The sequence below is a fragment of the Mustela nigripes genome, chromosome 13 (assembly GCF_022355385.1).
Source record: "Mustela nigripes isolate SB6536 chromosome 13, MUSNIG.SB6536, whole genome shotgun sequence".
In the NCBI taxonomy this organism is placed as follows: Eukaryota; Metazoa; Chordata; class Mammalia; order Carnivora; family Mustelidae; genus Mustela; species Mustela nigripes.
In genome coordinates this window covers 113,787,122-113,810,926 of record NC_081569.1, presented here as the reverse complement: position 1 = coordinate 113,810,926, position 23,805 = coordinate 113,787,122, and the positions used below count along the sequence as shown (strand labels likewise).

The 23,805-nt window shown below is 42.2% G+C and overlaps 1 protein-coding gene and 1 pseudogene across 2 annotated transcripts in view; both read left to right on the top strand.

Annotated features, from left to right (window-relative positions):
• The first annotated feature begins 609 nt into the window (after nt 1-609).
• DCAF5 (DDB1 and CUL4 associated factor 5) overlaps nt 610-23,805 on the top strand; it is a 102,346-nt gene continuing 79,150 nt past the window's right edge. The window contains exon 1 of one of the 2 annotated variants that reach the window (XM_059373470.1): nt 610-903. In XM_059373470.1, the coding sequence (XP_059229453.1) occupies nt 690-903 (214 nt within the window). In that variant the 5' untranslated portion in view covers nt 610-689. The remainder of the gene's footprint in view (nt 904-23,805) is intronic. The other variant, XM_059373471.1, reaches the window with a different exon arrangement.
• LOC131998868 (ATP synthase subunit d, mitochondrial-like) lies at nt 16,090-19,080 on the top strand (annotated as a pseudogene).

The window sequence follows — 23,805 nt, the reverse complement described above, 5'->3', positions numbered from 1 at the left end:
CCCTTTCCATGGACTGGGCTCGGGGAGGGGGGGGAGATGAGACGAACCCGGGGCGGGCGACCACAGCCCGTCCTCCACCCCTCCGCCACCCCCGCGCTGCATTCTCCCCACCGAAAAAAAGAGGAGCGGGGAGCCGACCTCGCCCCGATGCCGGGCCCGCGGGTGGGGAAGGAGCGCCGGCCGCCGGGGGAGGAAGGCGAGCTCACAGCCCCGCTACCGCTCCGATTGTTACGCGCCCTCAACTTCACAGAGTGCGGCACTCAGGGGGCGCAGCGCCGGGAGGAGCTGCGGCGGGAAAGCCGCGCCGCCGCCCGCGGTCTCCAGGCCAGCCGCCCGCGTTCTTCCGGCCAGCAGCCCACGGCGGGGGAGGGGCAGCCGCCGCCCGCGTTCCCCGGCACCGGCGGCCGGCGGAAGGGCCGCGCGTCGCGGAAGCGCGGCCGCAGCTGAAGATCAGCTGCTGGAGGAGGCGGAGGAGAGGGAGGAGCCTAGGGGGGGAAAGAGAGGGAGGGGACCCTCAGGAAGCCGCGAACGCCACCGAGTGTCTGCACACCTCGCTCCGTCTGCCATGGCTGGTTAAAGAACCATCCGGATCGCAGCGCGGGGGGAGGGTTGGGTGGGGGGAGAGCGGCGGCCGCGCGTGAGGCCGAGGGAGGGGCGGCGGCGCGAGCGGCGGCGGCGGCGGTTCCAGCATGAAGAGGAGAGCTGGCCTGGGGGGCAGCATGAGGTCAGTGGTGGGCTTCTTGTCCCAGCGGGGCTTGCATGGGGACCCCCTGCTCACTCAGGACTTTCAGAGGAGACGCCTGCGAGGCTGCAGAAACCTCTACAAGAAGGACCTCCTCGGCCACTTCGGCTGTGTCAATGCCATTGAATTCTCCAACAATGGAGGCCAGTGGCTGGTCTCAGGTAAATCAACCCCCTTCCCCGCCCCGCGCCTCCCGGCCCCCTTCCAACCTCCCCTTTCGCTCTCCCTCGCCACCCTCCTCCTGCCCTCCGCCCCCACCCCCTCCCTCCTCAACCCCTCTTCTGCGGTGGGAAGGTTTGGTGTCAATTTCAAACCCTTGCAGGGGAGGGAGGGGAAGGAGAGGATGTCTTCTGTTTAAAAAAAAAAAAAAAAATCCTAAAATGGTTGACAGGTCCTTAATTCGCTTTATCCCAAGTGCAAAGTGATCTCTCCTGATGACTGCCCTGGAAGTGTGGGTCGGGGATGGGGGGGGGGCGAGATTACCGCCTGACAAAGTTTGATGGGAAACTCTTGCTCGGTGTACTTTAAAAGGTGCGGGGGGCATTTTGGGGATTCGGAGGGGGAGGAGGCCGAGGCGCGCCGGAGGCCAGGGGGAGCTCGAGTCCCTGGCGCCGGCGTCCTGGAGAAGGGGCCTTGGGGCTGGGGGCCGGGCGGTGACAGGGCTGGCCGCCGAGGGGTCGGGGGGCTGGCTGAGTGAGCGAGGAGAGGAGCCGGGCGGGAAGCTGTTGGCCGCCCTGCCCCGTCGGCGCCCTGAGGGGCCCGGCTCCATCTCCCCTTTGCTGTAGTGGCCTCTTCCGCGTCGTGTTTTTCTTACGGTGTGGGCAGTACTGGGGTCTCTGGAGGCTACGGGGCACCGGCCAGAACTTGAACGCGTAACTTGTGAGGCGGGGGGTGGTGGGTGGGCGACCCCCAGAGACTTGTTGGCTGCAGCACCCCCGCCCGCACCCCCTTTGCCGGCCGCTGCCCGTTGCAGGTGGTCTCCGCGCCTCCTCCCTCCCGCCCAGCTGGGCTCGGCTGCCCCCGGGCTCCCCCTCTGGTGTGGGGAAAGTGGCGAAATCGAGGCCGGGGCTCCGGCCCGGCGGTGTAGGCCTCGCTCTCCCGGGGCTCCTAGCGACAGGCAGCTGAATCGATAGCCTATTGCTCCCGGGGAGGCCCGGGCCGGGCGGGCCGCGGCGACAGCTGCCCCGGGGGAGGTGCGCCTGCTGCCCGCGGGGGCGCTCGCCGCCGCCGCCGCCCTCCTCCCCGGGGGGGGGGGGGGGGGGGGGCCCGGGCCCCGGGGGGGGGGGGGGGGGGGGGGGGCGCGCGGCGCGCCCCCCCCCCCCCCCCGGGGGGGGGGGGGGGCGGGTGTCTCGGGCCCCAGGTGGGCGATTGGGGATGCGGCCAGCCGGGCGACTCCCCGAAAGCGGTTGAAGGGGGGGGGAGCGAAGACGGCTCGCCTTCTACCCTGCTGCGTCCCTTTTCCTGCGTTGAGAGGGAGGAAGCGGGAGCCCAGCGCTGGACGTGGCGCTTCGCTTCACCCAGGCCGGTCCCCGAATGGTTTTCTAATTTACGTCAGTGGGCAGCTGGCCAGAAACTTCTGCGATCATGGCAAAGCATCCGTCTTCATCGCGAGTAACAGTCGGAAGTGGCACGGGCGTACAGTCCAATTTAGGGGTAGCAGAGATAAGACTTGTGTGATCCTTTCACGATAAACCTTCTGGGGTTTCTCCAGAACTCACTTGACTTTTCCACCCTAGATCGTTTTCTCTTTGACTAGGTAGATTTTGGCCCTAGATCATCCGCTGAAGAAACCTGATATTCTACTTCAAGGCATACTCCAAACAAAAGCTTCCTTCCCCAACACTGCCAAAAATTCCGAGGGCAGAAATGGGGAAGATCTCTTTAGAGAGCTCACCGTTTTTTGTTTGTTTGTTTGTTTTTGTTCTTGTTTTTGTTTTCCTTCTGTATTTATTATACTCTAGTCTCCTTGACAGACTGATGTTTTCCAACAGAGTTGTCCCCAGACACAAGGAAATTCTTCCTACTGGTGAGGGAATTTGGGGGGGGGGTACTCTTACAGGCTGAACTAGTTACGGTACAGTCATACGTTTCCCGGCTTAACACTTTTTAAAAATAACAGATTTATTAAGATATAATTTACATGCCTTACAACTCACCCAGTTTAACAACACTTTTGAAGAAACACTGAAATGTTGTCTCTATTCTCAGTAAGTTAACCCTTGCTCAGAACCTTCCCCTGTGTCTCAAATGAACCCCTTTTTCTCTAGTCTTGGCCTGTTAATTTATCTTAACTGTAGTCCTATAGAAGAGGAGAGTCCTTTCCACAGGGCAGGCTCTGGCAAACCTGGTTTCAGGCATTTATTTCCTTATTTTTCTAGGCCTGAGTTGCCCATCTCCATCATTACTTTCTGGGTTTCAGTCGCCTTTGCTCCTTCCTTACTCCTCCTCCCTCCCCTCCACACTTCCTCTAACTCAGTCCTTCCTGTTTCCTTTTTATCTACTCCTGTCCTTGTTTCTAGTCCATGCAACGGGACCCAGAAGGGCCTGCACAGCCCCCCACCCCCAGCTCAAATACACTTAGCTTTTCTTTCTTATTTCCTGAACAAAAACTTTTGGTTAAAAGCCTTTTTAGCTATTCACCTTCCATTATCAGTACAACTTATGCTAACAGAAATTTCCTCCTGTTTGCTTCAGATAAGGAAGCCCCCTCTGGGAGTCATAAATACACCTTAACTTGTTAAAGGTAATTAAATATTGTTCTGAGAAGTCCTTCAATAATCTTCTCCAATTTAAAACTATTTAAAGTGTCAGGTTTACATATTCTCTTATCTGTCATTGCCCTTTAGCAGTTAACACCAGGGGAGAGGCTCTTAGGATTTTGAGGCTAATGCTGTGTATCCCTTATGTTTCACAATAATGTGGTGGGAGGCCAGACTCTAAGATGGCAATGAGATTACCTTTCTGCATTTTGTTGTTCTTGTATCTTGTCTGGGTTGGTTAAAGACTTTAGAAAGCCGTGAGTAAAATGATAGTATGTTCATAGTTTGTTCACTGTTTTTATTTCCTAAATGTTTGGGCAGGCTCACATTTCTTGTAACTGACACATAACTATTTGGCAGAATTAACTTATACCTAGGGCAAAAATATTTGCATGGTTCCTGTGGCCTTATAAAATGTGGTTTGTTAAGGATATATCATTGCTGTTTTGTTCTAATAGCTAGCCCCTTTTCCAGGGCGCAATGAGGCCAGCAGATATTAAGAGTAAGCCCGAGAAAATCAGGAAGGAGAAAGGTGTTCTGCTGGGCAGTGAGACTGTGATAGCAACAAGTGGGAGGATTTTTTTTTTTTAAACATTAAAATATATTTAACTTAAAAAGTGTTTTTCTTTATTGTTGATCAGAAAAGGGCATTACTTTGCTGTCCTGTAAGGGGTATAGCATTATACATCACTGTTGTGTCATTTAATGTGTGACCTTGTAGTCAAGTTGCTAAGCCTCTCTGGGTCTGCTTCCTGATGTACCAGCACTTACCTGAAGGGCTCTTGTAATAATTACCTTAGGTAAAATTTAGGTTTGTGAGCTGAACAGTGTGACCTGTCTCTCAGAGAAAATGCTGAGCTTGTTTTCCTTCCCTTTGGTACTTTTAACCTGTAATATTATTAGCTGACACTTGTTCTTACAGTATTGGTAACAGACCTGTGCAAATGGGGCAGACAGGATAGTTTTGTGACTTTTTGATGTGGAATGAAAAGGCACAAGGTACGTTGAAGTACTACTCATATAAGAGATCCTATCAACATCAAGGAATTTATGCCAGAACACATATTTGGGAGATATCCTGGGTTTACCCTTTAAGTCTTTGGTTGCATCTAATAATACTATTTTCCCTGAAATTGATATTTAAGACTAATTGATAATCAGAACCTGTAGAACTAGCAGATTAATAACCCATTAGTATGAAGTTTTAAGTTTCAGGAGGGATTATGTTCTCTTTCTTGATTCTTTTTTTTTTTTTTAAAGATTTTATTTATTTATTTGACAGACGGAGATCACAAGAGAGGCAGGCAGAGAGAGAGAGAGAGAGAGAGAGGGAAGCAGGCTTCCTGCGGAGCAGATGCGGGGCTCGATCCCAGGACCCTGAGATCATGACCCGAGCCAAAGGCAGCAGCCCAGACCACTGAGCCACCCAGGCGCCCATCTCTTTCTTGATTCTTATGACTAAATGTAGGAAAAACACCTTCAGAAGTTTTTCCAATAGCATCTGTAACTACTGTTTCAGCGTTAGTTAACAGGAGTTGTGCATGGAGAGAGACATTTAACTATATCTATTTGGTCATAATATTTATAAGTGATAACTGTTTAGTTCTATTTCTGTTTCATGGGGGTCTCTGACTTTATTATCATAAGTTAGGTAGAGATTAATAGCATGAATTCTGGAGTCAGGCCGCCTGGGGGTGAATATCAGCTACTTGCTAACTGGGTAAGCTTTGTTAAGTCACTCACTCTCCGATTCCTCAGTTATATATTAAGAGCTGTAATACCTCACAGGGTTGTGGTGAGGACACATTTCTGGTTAGAAATAACACTTGTTAAGTTCTTAGCATCAGAGCCTAGCCCCTGCTTTTGCTTTGGTTGCTGTTGCTGCAAAGCTTCGTATGGTTATTTAGCTTGACCCTCACCAAAAGCTTTTAGGAGATTGACACTTTCAATATCTAACATTTATTTGCGCATAGGACTTTCAATATCTAACATTCTTTTGTGTATAGGACCGTACAATGTGAAAAATTGAGAAAGCTCTCAATGAGAACTGTTAAAAATGCTTTGTCAGGGGCGCCTGGGTGGCTCAGTGGGTTAAAGCCTCTGCCTTCCGCTCAGGTCATGATCCCAGGGTCCTGGGATCGAGCCCCAAATGGGGCTCTCTGCTCGGTGGGGAGCCTGCTTCCCCTCCTCTCTCTCTGTGTGCCTACTTGTGATCTCTGTCAAGTAAATAAATAAAATCTTTCAAAAAAAAAATGCTTTGTAAATAAGCTTAACCCCAGTATTCTCATCAAAGAGTATTTTTAAACATCAAATAATAGCTGTGATAATAACCATATGCTCGATTTGAACCTATCAATTAATGATCATTACTGTTTACCAATCACTAATTCTGTCAATTTTATGGAATCAGTTTTTTTGTCAGTTCATCTAAGAGCATGTTATCTACAGGTAAAGTGTTTGGCTTTAGCCAGTGGAATAAAGTTTTAGCTTTATTAGAACTTCTCATGTGTTTATTTGGAATGAATTTGTTGGTCCAGTGGTTAGTTTATCAGGAAAAATATGGCTAGTGGTAGGGCAGATTTGTGACTCGAAAAAGCTTTCATAGTACATACATTTCAATAAGGTGATTAGGGAATCAGTTATTGGATTTTCTTCTGGGCCTTTCTATTTATCCATAATCTATTGCTGTGAAGGTGTTAAATTTTATCTTTTGGTCTATTAATTAATTCAACAAATAGTTTTTGAGTACATGTTTTGTAAAGCAGAAGCAATTAGAACAGAAATGATGAATTAGGTATAAACCATGCTCTTAACCTTGCATTTTAGGAACATTTACTTATCATCTGTAACAGTCCATGGCCCTTTAAAAAATGTTTCCCCTCTGCTTTATGATACTTTGGTAGATACCTAATTTTTCTCTGGTTTGCTGTACTTATTATAGCAAATAATCCTCTTGTTTATGAGTTTTAGCGGGAAAGAAAGGGTTCATTAGAGATGGCCTTGGAAGACATTGCTATGATGAATTATAGAGATCATGTCATAAGGATAAGGTAACATGGATATTTATAGATGCACATTATTTTTCCCACTTGTTCTTCAGTCAGCTAATTGATACCTATCAGAGATTGGCAGATTTAGAATTATGCCCAGGTTTGTCACTTATATTTTAAAATAAGCTAGTGAGGGGGTACCTGCGTGGCTCAGTCTTTAAGGGTTTGCCTTTGGTTCAGGTCATGATCCCCGGGCTTTGGATGGAGCTCTGAGCCCTGTATCAGGCTCCTTGCTCAGCGGGAGGCCTGCTTCTCCCTCTCACACTCCTCCTGCTTGTGTTCCTCTCTTGCTGTCTCTCTCTCTTTGTCAAATAAATAAATAAAATAAGCCAGTGAGGTTGAACTCTTATTACACATTATTAGCACAGCAAAAAGTTGTCTTTGTGTTCTGTATTGTTCAAAGGATCATCACTGACTTAACTTAATGCCAGTGTGTTTTTGATTTTACTAAGAGTTTCTAAGAGGAGCATTAGCCCTCAGTTATGTATCCTGGGGACGACACAAGTGCTCATTCACTGATTATTGTTAGAGTTGGTTGTAAAGTGCAGTTGGAATCCTTTAGATCAGGGAAGCTTTACTGACCAGTAGAACTTGAAACACAGATAGATGTTGCCTTCTGAATTGTGAGTTAAGAAGTAGTTTCATTTATCTTCTGCATTGAGCCAAGTGAAGGGCACTTCCATTTGTTAATAAACAGCACTTAATTTTTTTCTTTTTTATGGTTTCAAGAAAGAAGTAATTGCTTTTCTTATTGTTTTAGTCTGAATTTAGATACTCAAGGGTAGTATTAAAGCCTTTTAAAATTAAAGGAACTAAAACCCTAATTCAAATGAAGATTGTGTAGCTTAAGAGGGAATCAGTTCTAGTTTCAATTTTTGGTAACCCACATAAGAATTGTCTTTTTTTTTTTTTTTAAAGATTTTATTTATTTATTTATTTGACAGAGAGAGATTACAGGTAGGTAGAGAGGTTGGCAGAGAGATAGAGAGAGAGAGAAGGAAGCAGGCTCCCTGCCGAGCAGAGAGCCCGATGTGGGACTCGATCCCAGGACCCTGAGATCATGACCTGAGCCGAAGGCAGAGGCTTAACCCACTGAGCCACCCAGGTGCCCCAAGAATTGTCTTTTAACAATTAAAGAACTGAATATTTATCTGTTAAGATTAACCTCAGATTGTTGTGAGAATGTGAAATTACATTTCTTTTCTGCTTGATTCTCTGTTGTGTTTAAAATTTTGATTTTAAGTTATAAGGTTAGGTTACTATTTGCCTGTGGATATGTAAGCTGATTTTAAGTGATCTTTGAATCAGTATTTAAATGGAAAAGCTAACCAGCATATATAAAATATTTTTAATGAATTTATTGCTTAAGGTGAGGTTAAAATTTTTTAAAGTCAATGTAAAGAAAAATAATGGTGAATGTGTTACATGGATATGGCAGAAATCAAAAGTTGATTGAGATTGACTGAAGCTCGGGAAGTACTGCATTAGGTAGTCTTTTTTGTATCTTCTTTGTTCCTCATTGAGTCAGAGAGAAGGAAAGAGAATCATATTATGGAAAGGGGAATGGAAAAGTAGAAAGATGACTTGCCCGGAGCTGCCTTGTTAGTATTTGGCAGTCCGCAGGTCAAGTAGGGCCCATTGCTTTGTGGCATGTGCTGTTTCTGAGTTGCCTTTTTATATTTTTCTTTCCCTTTTCTTAGAGTGTAATTTACCTTTTTTGAATCTTTTAAAAATTGAAAACTGAAAAATGAGCAATTTCTGAGCGCATGTGTAACTCCAGCTGCTCCTCTTAGATGATTAATTATATTTCTGTGTTTTGCTGTAAATAAAGTTAACTTGTTCCGCACAGGTATCTTATGTTTATTTGTTCATTAAAAATATTTAATGGGAATATACTGTGTGTGCCTCTTTAATCTTAATTAGCTTATAATGTATGCCAGGCTCTCTGCTAAGCACTTCATATGTTTTATTTGCCACTTGGAGAATAGCCAGTGTTATCTATGGCCTAGTCATTTGAAGGTTTTGTATTCATTGTCATAACTAGGTGCTAAAAAAATCAAGAAAGGACACTGATCAATGAGTGCTGAGGGTTCTGTAATGCAGAGAACAGGTAGGGCATTGGTGGAAGAATAGATATTGGAATTCCTTGTTTCTGGTTAAAATGAAGTGAAATATAATTCTAGGAATGAAGAAAGGTTACTACTTTGGCCTGTTACCTTGGTCTTTGTAGAAAATTTGGTTCCAGTAGCTGCTTCCGAAGTTTTTGTTCTTTTCAGCTTTAATACTTACTAGTCACTGCTGCCAACATAATAAGCCTCCCAGAACTTAACTGTCATGATCACACATCTGCTGCTGATCCCTCAAAAAAATCTACAGTGCTCCCCAGGGTCCACCAAATTAAATAGGAATGCCTTACCTGATGTTCATCTGAAACATTGCTGTTCAAAAAGATAAATGTTAAACAAAAAATAGCTAATTTTTGAGCACATCATTCATTTATCACATATTATTTGGGAGTGTTTCCTATGTCGGGCACATTTATGTATGTGACCACATTTAATACTTAACCTTACCAATGGTAGGGTTAGTGCTGTTATCCTTATTTTACATATGAAGAAACTGAGGCACAGGGAAGTTAAGTGACTTCCAAGGCTCCTGTAGTTTGTGGTAGAGCTGGATTTGCAGCCGGAGTCTGCTGGAGCAGCTGAGATACGCTGACTACTCTGAAAATTTTAGACTGTTCTGTAGGCTCTGACTTTTCCCCAACATTCTCATCTCTTGCTATCACACTGATACTTTGCTAACTGCGTTTCCCTCTGCTTTTGTGTAAATGAAGAAAGGGGTATAGCTGTGGGGATAGATCAGTGGGCTTCAAGCCAGTAAGCATAGTTCTAGTCATAGCTACCATATACACCCCTCCATCAGATCTCTCTTGGTGCTGGAAATCACTTCACCTAGACGTTGGTCTTGACAGTCATCTAAAGTCTCCTTCTTCCTTACGCTTTGTGTGTTTACACTTGCTTACATAAACCATGTAACTTCACACTGGGTTAAACTTTACCTGCTTTAGTGAAGTATAATTAGGAGTTGGTATATTCTGGTTACCGGTTTGGTTCCTCTTCTCCATTAGCCCAACCAAAAATGCAAACAACATACATGACTCATACTGTTTACTTAGCCTGTAATTTGATTTTGCTATCTCCTGAAAGCATACTGGTTGAGTACATTTGCCTGATTTTATCCACAAGAAATAGGTGTCTCCTCATAAGGACATAGATGAATAACGATAAAGTGCTTTTTGGAAGAAGTTTAAACAGGGTAACATGGGATAATTTGCCCAGAGAATACTGGTAAGTCATTTGGAAGTACATTGGCTCAGACACAATATCAACAAAGGAAGGTATGACTCCTAGACCAAATGATAAGCCTGTTTAATCCTTAGTGAGCTTAACTAGAATGTTTTGCAAATAAAATTTACTCCTGTCACCAGCAACTGCACTTTGCTTCTGTGAAAAAGAAGGCATTTCCTTTCCAAGGTTATTCACAGATAGAGTTAACAAGGAGGGTTAGAATCCACTTGCTCTTCACATCAGTTATCCTAAGTCAGGAATTCAGGGAAAGACTTGACAACAGCAGTTTGTCACTTTTGTTATCTGCTCTCCCCATACCTTTAAAGTCACACTTTCCTTGATACCTTACTCACTCATTGCACTTTGCAGTGTTGATACCCAAGATTCTATCATACACCTCTCAGGATGCAGAATTGACATGCATTGGAGGTCAAGTCCCTGTGCCCTGAGAATTTTTTTCTTATTCTGGCCAATTTTAAAATGGAAGTTACATTCTGGAGGATTGGGGCATGTAGGAATCAATGAGAAAATGGCACCTGAGGAAATTGATAGGTTTATAACAGATCCTAGTAGTGGAGATGTTAGTGGAAAGACTGATTCCCATCTTCCCTTTTGCTTCTGCTTGGCTCCTACCCCTTGATACAGCAAGGTAAGATTACCTTATATAGTTGATAAGGTAACTCTGTAGGTCCCCCGCCTACCTTGCTGCATCTGGTCACCTGATAACAAGGTGACCATATATTCTGGTTTACTTGGGACTATCCCAATTTCCCCACTGTGTCAGCACAATTATTAACACTCCTTTCATTCTTAAAAAAAAAAAAAAAAGTCCTAATTTCAATGGTAAGTTATATGGCTACCTACTCATAATCACCTGAGCTGCCTGGTACTCAAGTCAAACCAAAGCCCTACTCTTGGCTCTTCCTGTTCACCATGGAATGCCTCTGTGAGAAAGCCTGCAAGCCTCCATTTTGTTGTCAGGCCTTTAGCTGCCACTTTTAAGGTACCGTGTTGAGCCTGAGAGGCTGAATGGTTGGTTAGTCCTTTGTTCCTACCTTTCTTATTAGAAAGCAGTAGAGACAGCTAAAACTGTTAAGAAAAGGCTACGTCCAGAGCCTAAAAGTTACCCCTTCCTTTGTATATACCTCCTCTTAAAGTTATTGTTCTGATGTTCACTTGTACCTTCTTCCTTCCCCCTTTAAAAAAGTCTTCCTGTGGGTTTTTTCTTTTGCAGTTCATTTTAAGGAAAGGTGTTTTGGGGAATGATTCCCCGCTGAGTGGGATTTTTTTTTCCATAAGGTGCTTTTATCCAAAATGTGGTGTGATGTTGATGTTAAAACTACGTTAAGGGCGCCTGGGTGGCTCAGTTGGTTAAGCGACTACCTTCAGGTCAGGTTGTGATCTTGGAATTCCGGGATCGAGTTCCACATTGGGCTCCCAGCTCCATGAGGAGTCCGCTTCTCTCTCTGACCTTTTCATGCTCTCTCTCTCACTCTCTCAAATGAATAAATAAAATCTTAAAGAAAAAAAAAAAGCTATGTTGTTAAAACTCCATGTTATGGAGTATCTGCCCAGTACCAGAATACATTTGGAGTAAAAGTTGGCCCTCAAATGTATAGATTGGCCCTGGGAAGGATTTTCAGGAATTGTAGCTTTTCAGGTATATGGCTAGTTGGCTCTGGACTATTTTTCATGTTGTGAAATGACATCAGTAAAGAAGTTTAGGGGCGCCTGGTGGCTTGGTTGGTAAGCGTCTGCCTTTGGCTCAGGTCATGATCCCAGATCCTGGCATGGAGCCCCACATCGGGCTCCCTGCTCAGAAGGAAGCCTGGTTCTCCCTTTTCCCACTCCCTCTGCCTGTGTTTCCTCTCTCGTGCTCTCTGTCTCTCTGTGTCAAATAAATAAAATCTTTAAAAAAGGGTTTAAGCGATCTGGTTTAGAGGCCTAATTTCACCATTGTCACTGTGCTCTTTTACTAATGTTCTGTCTCTGTATAATCATAGAATTTTATTGCTGGAAAAGATGAATGGTCATCTAATTGAAGCTTTTAATTTTACTTATAGGGACACAGAAGAGCAAAGAAGTGATTTGCCCAGTAGTTTGCAACTAGTTAAGTAGTACAGTCAGATTAAAAACTGGTCTCTCAATAGGGAAATTCATGAGGTTCTGTGTTTCTAAAGGGCTTTACTCAGGTAAAGTGTTAAACTCTTTTGTTGGCTTTCTCTGCCATTACATTCTTTCCTTATTTATTTTTTAAAAAGATTTTATTTATTTATTTGACAGAGAGAGAGAGAGAGAGAGGAGAGATCACAAGTAGGTAGAGCTGCAGGCAGAGAGGGGGAAGCAGGCTCCCTGCTGATGTGGGGCTCGATCCCAGGACCCTGAGATCATGACCTGAGCCGAAGGCAGAGACTTAACCCACTGAGTCACCTAGGCGCCCCACATTCTTTCCTTATTTATTTTTTTAGATTTATTTATTTTAGAGAGTGTGTGTATGTGTGAACAGTGGTGGGGGGCAGGAGCAGAGGGAGACAGGGAGAGAGAATCCTCAAGCAGACTCTCTGCTGAGTGCAGAGCCCAACACAGGGCTTAATCCCAGGACCCTGACATCATGACCTGAACTGAAATCAAGAGTTAGACACTTAACCAAATGTGCCACCCTGGCACCCCATTGCTACTACATTTTATGTGCAGTTTCATTGTCCCTGAACATAGTTGTTTTGAGTAAGTTGGCAGTGCCCGTTATTTTAGAGAAGTCAGTAGAGATTTTCCAGGTTGGAGGCACACTGTCACTGGCTGAGTCTCGAGTTTTAATTCTTCGTCAGCCTATACTTCCCTACTTTGGAAAGTCTGTTTCCTTCCAAGAACATTACTCAGGAGGTGGAATTTTCTGCAAACCTAGGTGCCTGTCAAAATCTTGTTATACAGCTTCTCTCATTCTGAATTTCCATTCAAGTCTTGTATCTAATTTCATTTGTATCCTTTGTGTTACTACTTAAGGCCAAGTGACTAATTGGAACCTCTAAGGATTGTTTTGTTTCCTTTTTTAGTGGTGTCTTGATTAAGTTTGATGGTTTATACAGATACCATTCACTCCCTGCCATAGATGACTGAAGCATGTGTTTTTGCCTTCCACATACTGGCAAGAAACAATTGAGATTTGCATGTTTGGCAACCAGCTTCAAGCAGCCCTTGACTCTCAGGGTTGACATCTCTGTTTATACCTGTTTGTGGGTGGGTATCGTGTGCCTTCCTCAAAGGATTAAAAAGCATTGGGCTTGCATTTGCTCAACTTATATAGAATTGCTCAAGCAGAGAAAAGAAAGCTTTATTATGTTGCTAATGTTGCTTATGCAAGAAATTTTGCAAAAGTTAGGCAGGCAGTGTTTTTATTTTTAAAAAGGAAAAAATCAGAAACTATTCAGAATAAATGAAGAGAGTGTCTGTGATATAATCAGGAGACATATTGTCCAGGTTAGTTCTGTATGGAAGAAGTGAGACTGGACATGATCTGTGGTCTGGGAGTACCTTATAGTGCATCATACTATCTAAATAACTTCCTGGTGAATCCTTACTGTTATTGAGACACAAGAATCTGTTTTTAGTGTTCCCCTAGCTCTATTTGAGGAGCTTTTGTTCTTTGACATCTCATTAATTCCTTCCTTTACTATTGAGAATTTCCTGTTGAATCATGCTAGTCAGTAGAATAGGGTACTTAGAAGACAGGCTTCCCACTTATTCAGAAGTTTTTAAAAAGATCATATATTAACTGTAGGAAATTCAGAAAATAAAGAGATAAAGGAAGTACACCCACCTACTCAGGATGACCATTTTTGACACATGCGACATATTTTAGCCTTTTTTGTATGCATATGTACATATTTTAAAAATAAAACTGGGGGGCGCCTGGGTGGCTCCATCGGTTAAGTGTCTGACTCTTGATTTCAGCTGAGATCATGATCTCAGGCTCCTGGGATGGAACCCCAGGTTGGGCTCTGTTCTCATCCGGCAGTTTGCTTGAGATCCTCTCTCCCTCTTCCTCAGCCCCTCCTTTTGCTCGTATTTTCATGCTCTCTCCCTCTCTCTCTCAAATCTTTTAAAAATTAGAATTAGGGGGTGCCTGGGTGGCTCAGTCAATTAAGCAGTCATGATCCTGGGGTCCTGGGATCAAACCCCACATCAGGCTTTCTGCTCCGTGGAGAGCAAGAGCTCGTGGAGGCAGAGCAAGCCTGCTGCTCTGCCTGCTTGTGTTCTCTCTCTCTAATAAATAAAATCTTTAAAAAAAAATTAGAATTAGGTCATCTCTGCTGCTTTGTAACTGTTTTCTTAATATTAACATTTTTTGGGTAGGTCATTGAATATTTCTCAAAAGCAGGGTTTCTCAGCCTCAACAGTATTGACATTGGGGCTGGGTAATTCTTTGTTACGGGGGGGGGGGGGGCTGTCCTGTGCGCTGTAGCATGTTTAGCAGCATCCGTGGCCTCTGACCAGTATATGCCAACAGCACCTCCCCTGTTGTGATGACCAAAAATGTCTTCAGACGTTGCCAGATGGTTCAGGCGCGAGATCACTCTGGGTGAGAACCACTTTCGAAATAAAAAATTCTTAAACTCTTTGGTCTTAGGACCTCTGAAAAGTCATTGAAGACCTCAAAGAACTTTATGTGGGTCATCTTTATCAGCTTTTACTGTATTAGAATTTAAAGCTGGTAAAGCTTAAAAATTCATTTAAGACTGGAAATAATAAACCTTATTAACATAATAATATAACGAAAAGTAACTATTTTCCAAAATAATAAATAGTGAGAGGAGTAACATTGTCACGTCTTTCCACCTTTTTAATGTGAGACGTTATGAAGGCATTTACATTTAATCTGTTGTGGAATATTGGTTTAGCTGACATATATGAAGAAAATTCAGCCTTACACAGGTATGTAATTCTAAAACGGAAGAGTATTTTAATGCCTTATCAGATGACTGTGCATATTCTTTGAGATTATATCAAAACTCAACAAGTGGAAGTTTCTTAGATCAGTTGCACTGTAGAATCTGAAACCATACCAGAGAGATTTTCGGTCTGTTACATTAAAATCCTTCGGTCTGTGGGAGCGCCTGGGTGGCTCAACTGGTTAAGTAGCTGGCTCTTGGTTTAGGCTCAGGGCATGATGATCTCTCAGGGTCATGAGTAGGGGAGTCTGCTTGAGACTCTCCCTTTGACCCTTTGCCCCTCCTCACCCCTGTGTGCACACGTATGCACATGCTTTCTAAATAAATAAGCAAATACATAAATAGAATCTTTAAGAAAAAAGCCTTCTCCTTAGGTTGCTGGCTTTTCTTGAAAAATTCAAAGGTCAGGCAATCTTGAGGCTGCATTCCTCTATGGCTATAACTGGCTGGAGCTCAGTAGCAGCTTGTTCTTTAAAAGGGTTATATGTTCTCCAGTCAGCCCGTCACTCTGACAGGTTTCCCTCATTTGCTTTGTCCTGGCCCCTGTTGTATTTGAGAGGCTGAATTGTATCCTGGTAAGGAGTACAGTCTCTGGAGCCAGAGTACCTGGCTGGGATTCAGATCCATGATTCCACTCTTGATTGCTGTGTACCTTCAGGATAGTTAGTTTTTCTGTAGTTTTATCTGGATAATAAGGATAACAACAATACCTCTTTGATAAGATAGTTAAAAGGATTAGAAGAGCCACTAAATGTAAAACCCTTAGGATAGCCCCTGGCCCAGAGTAAATTTAGCTCTGTTAGCTATTGTTGGAGTTCAAACGGCATACATTTGGCTAACATTTCTGTAGCTCACACTGTGTATCAGGCAATGGGCCAAGCCCTCCACACAGATCTATCTCATTAATTCTAACATAACACTATAAAACAGGTGGGGTTATTTTCTCAGTTTTGCAGAGGAGAGGATACAAGTGAGAGAGGTTAAGTTACCTGCCTGAAGGCACTCTGCTAGTAAGTGGTAGTGACATCGAGAGTTGAACCTTTGCACTTGTATGCCAAGCCTGTGGTTTTGAATGCTGTGCTGCCTCATGCTACATCTGCCTCTAAAATAGGTCTAATTACAGAAGTGGCAGGCTTGGGTAAATGGAGATTAGTGCTCTTAATGTTTTCGTAAGTGATTTGAGGAGAGTATGCATATAAATATCTCAAATTTATGTATGACATCATTTCCTTCCAGTAGTGAAGCACCAAACCAATGAGGGTAAACTGCAGGCAACTTTTTTTGTCCAGATGGAGTGAGAGAGCGGAAGAGTGACTACTCCCTTTCTTTCTTTTTTTTTTTTTTTTTGAGAGCGAGAGCTTGTGAGGGTGGAGACAGAGAGAGAGAATCTTAAGTAGGCTCTACACCCAGCAGAGCCAAACCAGGGCTCAGTCTCATGACTCCTGAGCATAACCTGAGCTGAAACCAAGAGTTGGAGCTTAACCGACTGAGCCATCTAGGTGCCCCTGATTACTACTGACTTTTAGAGTAGGTAAATGTAAAATAAAACAATGAAGAAAAATAACAGACTGCATGATGTGCTTCAAGATATTTAGTAAGGACTTGAGAGTCATTTTGGTGTATTATTTGAAGGTCAAAAAGGTCAGCAAACATTTCAAACCCATTAGGATAACTGTTACTTAAAAACAACACAAGACCATGGACTCTAGGCAGCCAGGGTCAGTGAGGGATCTCAAGATGGCTGGGCAAAAACTTGCTCTAATAACTATTGACTGGGTAGCTTTTGGGGAGATCATACCCCAAAACCAGAAGGCCATTGCTAACTCCCTAAAATCTTGGAATGAGACACTTACCTCCAAGTTGGCCACTGTCCCTGAGAAACCCCCTACTATCGACTGGGCTTACTCTAAGGCCAATGTGACGAAGGCTGGCTTGGTAGATGACTTTGAGAAGAAGTTCGATGCCCTGAAGATTCCTGTGCCAGAGGATAAATACATTGTTCAGGTGGATGCTGAAGAAAAAGAAGATGTGAAAAGTTGTGCCAAGTTTTTGTCTCAAAGGCCAGGATTGTGGAATACAAGACACAGCTGGAGAAGCTAAAGAACCTAGTTTCATTTGATCAGATGACCATTGAGGACCTGAATGAAGCCTTCCCAGAAACCAAATTAGACAAGAAGTATCCCTGTTGGCCTCACAAGCCAATCAAAAATTTATAAACTTGAGGTGGGGAAAGAGCGCTGGCCCTCGAATTATAAACGCTGGACATTAAAAAAAAAAAAAAAAAAAAAGACCAAAACAAAACAAAATAATAGGTGTTGGTGAGGATGTGGAGAAATTGGAAGTCTAGTGCAGTGTTGGTTGGTGGGAATGTAGGATGGCACAGCCACTGTGGAAAACAATACTCAGAAATAGTTTTCAGTTCCTCAGAATAGTTTTCAGTTCCTCAGAAACAGAATTACTGTATTATCCAGGAATTTCATTTTTCGGTATAAACGCCAAAGAATTGAAAGCAGGGAGTTGAGCAGATAATTTGTACACTCATGTTCATAATAGCATTATTCACTATAGCCAAAGATTGGGAGCATGAATGGACAAACAAAATATGGTATATACATAAAACAGAATATTATTCAGCCTTAAAAAGGAAATTCTGACACATGCCACAAAATATGTATTGAACCATGAAGACATTATGATGAAATAAGCTAATCATAAAAGGACAAATATTGTATGAGTCCATATATATGAGGTACTTAGAGTAGTTGAACTCCTGAAGACAGAAATAGGGTCTTTAGAGTTAGAATCATGCTTGCCAAGGGCAGGGGAGAGGCAGGAATGGAGATTTATTATTTTGTACAGAATTTCAGATTGGGAGGATGTAAAAGTTTTGGAGATGGGTGGTGGTGATACTTGCATAACAATGTGAAAATGTGAATGTATTTAATGCCACAAAACTCTACACTTGAAAATGATTTAAAAACCCAGCAAAATGCCAGGCATATCTAGGAGAAAATTAATGAAGACAAAATGGAAAATGCTTTTCTTTCCTGTGTAATGTGGTAGGGCAGACTCACTTAAAATTCATAGTAGTATTTTGGCCTCCCCACTTCGGGGTAAGAGGAATACAAGTTGATTTTAGGCTCCAGGCCTAGCTCCTTGCATTAGCAAGTCATTATGTCTCTCTGATCCTCATCTGTAAAAAGGGTTTATATAATCCTTATTTCATAAGCAGAGATGTATGTGAATGAATTTCTGTGCTGAGAATAATGCTAATTATTTTCATCTTTGGGAAAAGAGCAAAACAGACTTCATTTCCCATTCACTGAAGTGGCTGGCTATGTGGCCCACAGGCTGAGCCTCTGTATTTCCATGCCTGCTCTTAAAACTCAGCAGAGAAAAAAAAAAAAAAAAAAAAAAAAACTCAGCAGAGATACGGGCCACACAAAAAGTTTGGCTTCACAAAGTGGTGATATATACACTGCAAAGAAGGAGTAAATAGGCTAAAAAGATTTAAGGCGTGCTGAATAATTTTCCTTTTGTTTCTGTAAGTTAAAAAAAAAAAAACCCAACTACAGCAATATAAAAGCGATTTAAAAAAAAAGATTTTATTTATCTTCTTGACAGAGATCACAAGTAGGCACAGAGGCAGGCAGAGAGAGAGAGGAGGAAGCAGGCTCCCTGCTGAGCAGAGAGCCTGACGCAGGGCTCTATCCCAGGACCCTGAGACCATGACCTGAGCTGAAGGCAGAGGCTTTAACCCACTGAGCCACCCAGGCGTCCCTAAAAGGGATTTTTTAAAAAAGATTTTATTTATGTGAGAGAGAGCAGGAGCGGGGGTGTGGCAGAGCGGGGAGGGAGAAGCAGGCTCTCCACTGAGCAGAGGCTCCAACCCAGGACCCTGGGATCAGGACCCAAGCCAAAGTTAGATACTTAACTGACTGATCCACCCAGATGTCCCTACAATATAAAGGGTTATTAACTAAAATTGCTCTTTCCAAGAGATAACCTCTGTTAAACATTTTGATTCTGCTCTTCCATTTACAGACTTGTGTGTGTGTACATACGTATATGTTTTATTAAAATGTATCAGGGTGCTGATTGAATCAGAGCATGTGACTCTTGATCTCAGGCTTGTGAGTTCAAGCCCCACACTGGGTGTGGAGATTACTTACAAATAAAATCTTTTAAAAAATGTATCATGCTATTCATACTCTTGTGCTACCTAAAATAAGAGTTAGAAACATTAGGGCAAATTCATGAATGATGTGTACAAGGAACTAGAACATTCTGAGGGTTATGTATACCTAATATATGACACACTGGGTAAGTGTTTTTACATATTTATATCTATACTGACAATGACCCTGTGAGATATTTGGTATTTTCTTCATTTTAGAATCATAAAACTGAGGTTAGAGAAGTAGAGTAACTCACCCAAGGACACATGGATGGTGCATCTAGGCACTTTTCTTCCAGAACTTGTACTTCATGTACCCTTCTATAGTACCACCTTTATTTACTAGGACTGCAAATCCTGGATCTAATCCCATTCTGCCATTTTTAAAAAGAAAATATTGTTTTGAATAGTTAGTACAGTCACAAACACTTCTTGGTCGTAGTGATTATTCCATGTCAGTACGGACAGAAATGCCTCATGCCTCCCCCCATCATAATATATGGTACATACATGAACAATAAACCTTCTTGTATTTTTGTTGTGGTAAAATATAATAACACAAAATTTACCATTTTTACTGATTTAACTATTCCTTTCAGTTGTATAAAGTACATTTGCATTGTTATTGTTATACAACCATCATCACCATTCATTTCCAGGAGTTTTTCATCTTGCAAAGCTGAAACTCTGTTTCCGTTAAACAACATCCCCGCCCCCTCTGCAGCTACTTTCTACTTTATGTCACTATGAATTTGACTACTCTAGATGCCTCATATAAGTGGAATTGGACAGTATTTGTCCTTTCGTGTTTGGTTTATTTCACTGAACAGTAATTTTAACCTGACTTCTAATGATGGACTTTTAAATGGTTTAGTTTCTTGCTCTTCAGACAATGTGCTGCAGGAGTATTTGAAGGATCAAGTTTTAGAATGCTCTCTTAGTCCTGTCCTCTCCTTGCCTGAATTTCTGAGGAAGCCCAAAACAAATTCTTTTCCTTCTGGGCCTCAGCTTTTCTGGGCTATAAAATAAGAATAATTATTTAATTATAATTTAATTTATATTTAATTTAATTAATAATTATAATTATTTAAAATTTAAATAATTACTTTTGTTACAGTATGCTATGAGGGCTTGTATAGTTTTTGCTTCTATTAGAAGAACCCTTTGAAAAGAGTATTTATTTATTTTTAAATTTAAAAATTTAAAAAATTTTTAAAAATTAGCCCAATTCAGGGCTCGAACTCATGACCCTGAGATCAAGACCTGAGCTGAGATAAAGATGCTTAAACTGACTAAGCCACCCAGGCATCCTGAAAGAGTACTCTTTTTTTTTTTTTTTAAGATTTTGTTTGTTTATTTAACAGATCACAAGTAGGCAGACAGGCAGGCAGAGAGAGATTGGGGGTAAGCAGGCTCCCCACCGAGCAGAGAGCCCGATGTGGGTTCGATTCCAGGACCCTGAGATCATGACCTGAGCTGAAGACAGAGGTTTAACCCACTGAGGCACCCAGGCATCCCAAGAGTACTCTTTTACATATAAAGCTTCTTTGTAACTTCAAAACTGTTGCCGCAGTGTGATTATAGTACATTTTGGGATGAATTGGTGAGTTTAGTGCGGAATTAAATCAACCCCAAATGACCAGCAACAGAGTAGCTTATGTTCCTTTGGAGTTCTCAGATGAATTAAAGCTAAACAGTCATTCATGAGTAAACCAGGCTTAGAAGCCCTGTCCTCTTCTTGTCGCTTGCTTGGTCCTGGTGCCAAGCAGAAAGGCCTTGCCTTCCTATGAGGTCTCTGTGCTCCCCAGGAGCCCTAGAGAGACTGGGGATAACCAACCTTGCAGAAGGACCGAACTGGCCAGCGCTCAGAGCTGGCTTTATGGATCCTTCTCTCCACTTGATTATATGCAGGTCCAACAGTCTCTCTGCGTGGAAGCACACAATACATCTCCGCTCCTTTGAATTTTTCTAGATGATTTACAGAGAGAGGAGAACTAGCCAGTTTTTTTCAGGTTCTGAACTGATTTATCCTTGTTCCACTAGCCCTCCTTTGCTTTGTGGGGTCAGAGATTTGGCCACAGCTGTTATGCTCCCTCTACTGGCTCTAAAGCAGCTCCGCAATTTCAGGTGATAACCTAGTTTGCACCCACTGTGGTTTTTGACAACACATGGTTGAAAAGTGTTGTCTTTGAACAGAATTCTTAATACCTTGCCTAAGGAAATGTGTGTGTGTGTGTGGGGAGGTGCGCCTTATATCTTCTGACACTAAGCTCGAGGGCAAAGTGTAAGAAACAGGCCCTGCCATAGCCATGATTTCTGACTCAGTGATTCCAATCTCCTATGGACTTGGGCTGTCATCATCGTGTTAGATACTAAGGACACATCATTTTGCTCGAGGCGTTCTACAAATAACCACGTATTTTAAATTGCTAAGCATTATTTGGCAAAATTAAATCATCATATGAATGTCTAGTATGAACACTAACGATAATGCCAGAGAATAGTTATGTCTTTAAGTGCATAGGTGTAGATATTATTTTCCTTTTTATTAAACTTCTTTTTTTTAAGCTGCTCCAATTCAGGAGAGGTTGTGCAACCTGGCATTGGTCTGATTGAATAAGTAGAAGTTCCATCAGTTCTATATTTCTTTGCCATGAGTAAACCAGCCCTTCCTGGGGAGTCTTGTTTTCATTTTTCTTTTTCTATCATGAACATTTTCTAAAATTTTTATTTAAGTCAGCTCTACATCCATTGTGGGGCTCAGACTCACAACCCCAAGATCAAGAGTTAAATGCTCTTCTGACTGAGCCAGCCAGCTGCCCCTCTATTGTGAACATTTTAAAAATCCAAAATGTTGTATTTTATAGAAATGTTCAAGCATTCACAACATTGTAGTATACCCATCTGTAATAATTACCAACATTTTATTGATCACCTATTCCCCCCTACCTTTTTATTTCTCGAATATTTTAAAGGAAATTCCAGACATATCAGTTCACCTTTTTCACTATGCATCCCTAATTGGTGAGCACTTTTTTATCTCTTTTTAACAGCACCATAATGCCATTATTATACTTAAGAAACATGACAGTACTAGGGCGCCTGGCTGGTGTAGCTGCTAGAGCATGTGACTCTTGATTTTAGGGTCATGAATTCAAGTCCCAACTTGGGTGTGGAGCGTACTTAAAATAAGAGATATAACACAACAGATGAATGGATAAAGAAGATGTAGTATAGATATACAATGGAATATTATGCAACCATCAAAAGGAAATGAAATCTTGTCATTTGCGACGACGACAACGTGGCTGGAACTCTTGGAGGGTATTATGGTTAGTGAAGTAAGTCAGAGAAAAACAATTATATGATCTCTCTGATATGAGGAAATTGAAAGGCAACATGGTGGGTTTGGGAGGTAGGAAAGGAATAAATGAAACTAAGATGGGATCTGGAGGGAGACAAACCATAAGAGACTCTTAATCTCACAAAACAAACTGAGGGTTGCCATGGGGAGGGTGGTAAGGAGGGTGGTGGGGTTATGGACATTGGGGAGGGTATGTGCTATGGTGAGTGCTGTGAAGTGTGTAAGCCTGACAATTCACAGACCTGTACCCCTGGAGCAAATAGTCCATTATATGTTAATAAAAAAATTAAAAACTATATTAAAAAATAAGAGACATAACAATGCTTCCTTAATAACATAAAACAAAAATAGAGAGATGAGCACTGAGTAATGTATAGAATTGTTGAATTGCTATATTGTACACCTGCAACTAATATAATATGTATGTTAAATATACTGAAATTTTAAAAAATTAATTAAAAAAGCAAAGAAAGTAATTGGGTTTGACAAAATGTTGACAGTTTATTAAATTTGCTTGTAGCCTTTTTTTTTTTAAACAGAACTTTATAGATACAGTCGAAGTCCCCTTTTACTAGATGTGTTTATCTACAATTTATGGTATTTATATATTTAAAAATGTAAACTTAATGTTATCTTTTACATATCCTTCTGAAACTTCATTACTTACCATTAGGTTTTCAAGATTTACTCGTGTTGTTACACATATTCCTAGTTCATTTTAACTGCTGTATGGTGTTCTATTTGGTTGTGTTCTAGTGGAACTTACTAATTTATATATTAGTGAATACTTAGGTTGTCCATGGGTTTGTTTGCTTTTTTGCTACTATAAACAGGGATGCAGTGAACATTCTTGTGCATTTCCTTGTGCCACTTTTGTAAGAATGTATGTAAATTATAGTATGCATTCCCCTGATTATTTTTTAAAAGATTTTATTTATTTATTTGACAGAGATCACAAGTAGGCAGAGAGGCAGGCAGAGAGAGAGGGGGAAGCAGGCTCCCTGCTGAGCAGAGAGCTCGTTGGCGCTGGCGGGTTCTATCCCAGGACCCTGGGATAATGACCTGAGCCGAAGGCAGAGGCTTTAACCCACTGAGCAACCCAGGCGCCCCTCCCCTGATCACTTTAGAGGTTGAGATGCTCTGTTACATTTTTTGGCTATATGGATTTTCTCTTCTGTGAATTGTCATATTTGCCTCTTTTCCTAATGGTTTTAAGAATTGATTTGTAATAATTCTTTGAATATTTTGGCTCCTAAGCCATTGTCAGTTTTGTGTATTGTTAAAATCTTTCAACTCAGGCTGTCCTGAGTCCCTTGTTCCCTCCCTTGTTCCTGGCCCCTTAGTTTACTCCAGTTTAGTCAGCTTCTATTTTTATTCCTATGCTCCCTTGTTCTATTCTAACCTACACATTTTTGAG